At 41.0% G+C, this 6,343-nt stretch overlaps 1 protein-coding gene across 1 annotated transcript; it reads right to left on the reverse strand.

Annotated features, from left to right (window-relative positions):
• Nucleotides 1-601: 601 nt before the first annotated feature.
• Nucleotides 602-1,965, reverse strand: LOC112190518 (metalloendoproteinase 5-MMP). The gene is made up of 2 exons (XM_040513950.1): nt 1,522-1,965; nt 602-1,311 (listed from the first exon to the last, which is right to left on the reverse strand). The coding sequence occupies exons 1-2, from the start codon at nt 1,925-1,927 to the stop codon at nt 800-802; spliced, it is 918 nt and encodes a 305-aa protein (XP_040369884.1). The 5' UTR covers nt 1,928-1,965; the 3' UTR covers nt 602-799.
• Between the last annotated feature and the right edge of the window lie 4,378 nt (nt 1,966-6,343).

A 6,343-nucleotide genomic window follows, 5' to 3' on the forward strand; every position in this document is an offset into this window, starting at 1 on the left:
CTGTCGAGAAACGCTAAGGACACCCAATTTGCTGGGCACCCAAGTGCCGACCATCTCTGCGCTGAACAACCTTGCTGCCCATCCGATCTGACGCGCTGTCGACGAAGCTTGGAGAGGAGCAGACTGGGAGAAGGTGCCCATCGATCATCCTGGAGAACACAGTGACTTCTTGAATAGGACTCCTCCCCATCGAAGAACACCAGATCGCCAACGTTGGAACAAAATGGCGCCGGTCCTAAAACACCCAGATCTGTACCGATTCAGATTGTTCCAACCTTTGAGGCGCGCTCGCCTTGGCCTTGACGTCCCTCCATCGTGAACCACCAAGCGAAAACGCCGATCAGCTTCGCAGTTTGCTTCACCGCAAGCTTCCGATCGATATGCAAAAGCATTCCAGTTGCCCCAACCAGAACGTTGAACAGAGGTGAGCCAAGATCTCAGAGAGGTCGGCCAACAGGCCCCATGAGGATGGGAGACCTCAACTGGAGCCAAAATTTTTGACGTTCAAAGCCCTAGGGTTAGGGTTCGCCGCCATAGAGGGAAAAGGGAGAGAGCAGTCGCTCTCATCTTTTTTAACCAAAAGAAACTATACAATTAACAATTAGCAGAGAATCTTGAATCCTCACATAACTTTTATTCAACGTTGTACACAGGTACATTATTTTTTTATTGGTTTGAAGAGCAGGTACATTATTTAATAACAAAGAAATATTAGAAGTTGACTCTGGGGGAACATATATAATCAGTACAAGGTGATACAATGAACAATGCTTTGAATTACTTGATCGAGCACTACTACTCAAACTTTGTATAAAGCTTTTATTCCTTGAATATCGTCCTCATGCAAACTTTTATGAACCACTCCCTCGGGGATGGTTGGATACATGATAGCTTCCTCCACTGAGCTGTGTCCAAGTCCTAGAAGGTGCCCTATTTCATGCAAACCAACACTCTCAATGTCTACGGCACCTGGTTTAGCACCTACAGACCAAGTCTCATCTGCGTCGTAGTGCAATGTTCCCTCCGTAGGGTAAGCAGCATGGGCCAGCTGTCCGCCAGACCCATCAAATGCATTCCCGTCTCCATGATCACCCTTATGAAAGCTAACCTTCAAATCCGCACTCTGGTAATTTTGAGCCTTGCTGAATTTGAAGTGAGTGTTCTTAGCCCATGTTGAGAAAGCCTGTGCGACAGCACCTGGGGCTTCGGATGGGGTGCCGGCGAGAAAACCGTAAGTCAGATGGTATTTTGAAGAAGGCCATTTTAGATTTCCATCGGGAAATGAGTAGTGAACGGTGGTATGAATTGCACCTGTAAAACAATATCAAGTACTTAAATTCTTTTGACGTAATGATCAAGTCTTAATTCAAGAGTATTATTATCTGCATGCTTTTAACAATTTTAAGGTATCTACAAGTACAGTAATGTTTTCTTGATCAGTATCTGAGAGGAAAACCACTACTAATAAACAATATAAAATTAACATGATAATCTAATTTTCTAGTAAGATGAAATACGTACGGTGCTGGCGCTTTATCTGGGTTGATCTCATGGATGTGGTGCCATTGATGATATCGGGCACACCACAACGAGGCATCATCATCGTTGATACGGTTTTGTCGTCCAATGTTCCCGTGGGCTTGAGGTGGAAATTGAGCTGGTAAGTCTTGACGGCTTCCTCCAAGAGCTCGTCAAAATCATCATCGTTGAAATGTCTGTGGTTCTCGTAGTTTAAGTAACCGAACTTTAGAAGGTACTTCTTCAGGTCATTGATGCCCTTGACCTTGTCACCTTTGTGACAACCCTTAAGATGCTCAAGGAACTCAAACGGAGATGAGTTTGCCCTTGCATTAGAGAGGAAAGAAAAGAGAGCGAGGAGGAGGAGCAGAGTGACTGTGAAAAGAGAAAGATCAGATTTTGGTGCCATTGCTCCGAGTTTGAGTATGGATGTTGCTGAAGCCTCATACTCGCAATGGAATTTATAGGCAATAGCATTAATTTATAAATGTAAACAGATGGTGTGATCAATTACGTTTGTCTACAGAGCTGGTGTACGACGTCATGCATATACAGTCGTTGAGATTAACAAGCAGAAATCATTTAAAAAACGTTCTCGCCAGAACATGCATGCTGAGCTCAACATTTGGTTTCTGTTAGCAGTTAGGTTTGAGTTGTTGTATCAGAGAATTTGATGGGATTCAAATTGTGAAAGGAAGATAAGAATGGAAATGCAGAAAGATAAAGACTGGAAATGAAAAAAGTAGATTCAATTCATTGTTCAAAAGATGGCTGCCAAAATGGCTGTAGGTAAATAATATAGCTGTGATATTGTCCAGTACAAGTCGGTTGTTCTACACGTGTCTACTAAGGACCACAACAGAGTGAAGGACTTAACATCATGGGCTTAATACTAGTGGACTAGCTGGACTACTTGAACTGTGGGCTTAGTGCTGGGAAATTAATATGGGTGTGCTCAACAAAATCAGAGAATTGTGAAGGCGAAACTAGCTACCTTCGACGTGGTAACATTCATTATCGACTAGACTAGATCATTGATGTTAAGATGACACGTCATGCAACTCCAAGACTTTCTCTCTTTAGTCTCAGTCTGTTATAATTAGTCAGCTAATTAGAGATAGTTTGTTAATTAGCTTGTTAATTAACATGTTCAGTTACTCAGTGCCCTACAGCTATTATCCACGTGTCTAGTTTCTGGTGATTGTAACTAGTACTATAAATACCTCATCCTCTCCTGTAATAGCTAAGCTGGTTCTCATTTTTTTCACGAATATTATTCAGTTCTAGAGTTTTCTCTCTATTTCTTTAGTTTCCTTTCATGGTATTAGAGCCAGGTTCGATCGGGATTGAGATCTCAAAAGCTCGGTGCTCCTGCTACTCTTCCTGCTACTTCGATCTTATTTCTGTAAGAAGAAGATTTATCATACAAAACGTTGTTTCAATTTCAGCTAAGTTTGATTCATCTTGAAGTTCTTGTTTAGATCATGAAGATTATTGAGTGATTCATAGTTTCGAAGCTTTGATTAAGTGTTTTCTACACTCGTTTACTAATCATACAAGATTTTCATACTATTTGTGAAGAGTTTGATGAATTTTGTGAAGAAAAGTAGCATGCAACTCTAAATCTGAGAAGTGTTGGATAATTGTTGACTCTGTGAAGATGATTATGTTGACGCTTTAGATATTGTGAAGAGATTGAAGATTTTGTTGGATTTCTGGTTTAGGTTGAAACCCTAATTCCTAGTAATTTTGGTACTAGCTGAATTTGTGCTTCCGATTGTTAATTCTTAGTCACTGTGGAGATATTAAGTACATTCTTGTGAAGATATTGTGTCCGTGCTCTGTGTAATTCCTCTCTTCATACTTTTGCATCAAGTCAGTACCTGAACCATGGCTGCTTCCCACTCAGCTGCTTCTAGCTCCTCTTATTCTGCTCATACTCACTCACATACTACTGTGTACCTACCTAATATACTACTTGATGAGACAAACTATCCTACCTGGATTTTTCGAATGGAGTCCTTTCTTAGAGGTCAAAATCTGTTTGGATATGTGGATGGAACCTTCTTGTGTCCTCCACATTTTGTCCTTGCCACTGACGGGGTGACTAGTTCAGTCTCACTTGACTACATCAACTGGAAGACTCAAGATCAAAGTATCATTAACATGATTGGGCAAACTCTGAGCCCTGTTGCTATGACATGTGCTGTGGGCAGTAAATCTGCTAAACAACTTTGGGGGAACCTGAGAGAGAAGTTTGCTGCATCAAACAAGCAGAACATACTCCAGCTTAAGTCTAACCTTCAAAACCTGAAAAAGGGACATGATGATATTAAAGCTTTTCTTGACAAGATCAAGGTTGCCAGAGATGCTCTTGAAACTGTTGGTGTGACTGTTGATGATGAGGATGTTGTAGTCACTGTTCTTAGAGGGTTACCAGCAGAATTTGCTGCCATCAAACTGTATTCAGAGCTCAATATTGCAGTGCCTCTCTAGCAACACTTAAAACTCTGCTTAAGGTTGCTGAGGTTGACATTGAGATAGAGTCTCAAAGTACTTTGCCACTTACTGCCATGGTTGCTACGAACAATTCCACCATCAACACTGATATTGCGACTTCTTCCACTATGCAAGCTAACCTGTCTAAGCCTCTTGCAATGTCAACTCCACTTCCTCATACCATATCAGCTACACCATCCACATCCATTATTTCTTAGCCTCAGTCCCAAATGCAACCTATGCTACCTGCTCCTCTCACACCACCTGGTTTTAATACTTTGCCAATGACTGCTCACACCACCTACTCATCCATACCTGCAATTCCATATGGGTTCTCCCTAATGAATTCATACACTGTGACTGAACCATTGTTTCCCATTACTGGATTCTATGCTGGCAGAGGAAATGCAAGGTTCAATAATAGTCCAGGAGGAAGAGTGAACAACTTTGGAGCTAGGAATGGAGGTTTTGGACTCAATAACAATGTCAACTCAGTTTTCAACAATGGTAACAATGGTGGTTTTGGCTTCAACAATAATAATACCAATCAAGGCTTCAACAATGGTGGTGGCAGGAATAATTCCATCTCTTGTCAACTTTGTGGAAGAAATGGTCATGGTGCAAGAACTTGCATAACACTATCCAACTATCCTGGCATTAACAATGGTCAGAACTTCAACAACAATGGAGGTTGTTAATTCTGTGGCAAGATGAATCACACTGCGGAAAGATGCTATTACATAATTGGTTTTCCAAATCAACAGCAACAACAAAATGGAGATAAAGATGCCACTGCCATGCTTGCTGCAACAACAAATGCACCCCAATTCTGGCTTGCTGATACTGGTGCTACCACTCATATGACAAGCAATGCTCACATGCTCAACAATATTGTGCCATATTCTGGGTCTGATTCTGTTTAGATTGGTAATGGTTCTCAGCTCCAAATATCTCACTCTGGTGACACAATGTTGGGTCCACTTAAGCTAAACAATGTGCTATTAATTCCTGAACTTGCTGCACACTTACTATCCATCTATCAATTATGTAAACAAAATAACTGCCTAATGTGGTTTGATGAGTTTATGTGTGTGATTCAGGACAAGGTGTTGGGCAAAGTACTTTACAAAGGACTGAGTAAGCAAGGGTTGTATCCCATACCTTTTGATCTGCCACTTCATTTGCCTGCCTCTTCAACACCGGTGATAAGTAAGGTGAAAGCATCTGCATCTGCTTCAGAGAGTTTACCTGTTAAGCAAACTGCATATGTTGGGAAGCTTGTGAAACACTCCTTGTGGCATCAGAGGTTTGGTCACCCTTCAAATGAGATTGTTAGGCATATGCTAAATAAGTGTAATTTGTCTAGTACAATAGGATCTGAATCCACAGTCTGTGAGCCATGTCTTTTAGGCAAGTTTCAGAAACTACCATTTTCTAGTTCACAATCTAGATGCTCAGTTCCATTTGAGCTTATACACTCTGATGTATGGGGTCCCTCTCCCTATGTGTCAATTGATGGATTCAGATACTTTGTACTGTTCATAGATGATTGTACCACATTCACGTGGTTATTTCCCATGAAAAATAAAAATGAAGTGTTCAGTTACTTCAAATCTCTTTGTGCACTTGTTTCTACTCAATTTACTACACGAATTAAATGTCTTAGAAGTGATGGAGGAGGAGAGTATATGAGCACTCAATTCAGGGATTACTTGTCAAACAATGGAGTTCTTCATCAAGTTTCTTGTCCTTACACTCCAGAGCAAAATGGTGTATCAGAAAGGAAAAATAGACATGTAAGATCGAGAAACTGCTGTGACTTTACTTCAGACTGCCTCTCTCCCTGCACAGTTTTGGTATCATGCTTGTGCTATCTCCACATATTTGATAAATAGGATGCCTACTGCTGTTCTCAACTTTGCCTCTCCCTTTGAAAAATTATATAAATCACAGCCTGCACTTGAGCTACTAAGAGTATTTGGTTGTGCTTGTTACCCTTTACTGACCTCCTACAAATCAAATAAACTTCAACCAAAGACAATGAGATGCATTTTTCTTGGTTTTGCTGCTGGTTACAAGGGGTATATTTGTTACAGTCCTGTTACTAAGAGATATATTACCTCAAGACATGTGTTCTTTGATGAGACATGCTTTCCTCATAGCCCTGTACATAGCAAGATTACTCAATCTGTGTCTTCTACTACATTAGCTCAACAGCAACCTGCTACTAGCTCATATCTTACTCAGTCCAATGTTCAGTGCTTCTTGCCTTGACCACACACACACAACTCAGGTCAGGAATCTCTCCCTTCCTCTAATGTTGCTG

Source organism: Rosa chinensis, chromosome 2, assembly GCF_002994745.2.
Source record: "Rosa chinensis cultivar Old Blush chromosome 2, RchiOBHm-V2, whole genome shotgun sequence".
Taxonomy (NCBI): Eukaryota; Viridiplantae; Streptophyta; class Magnoliopsida; order Rosales; family Rosaceae; genus Rosa; species Rosa chinensis.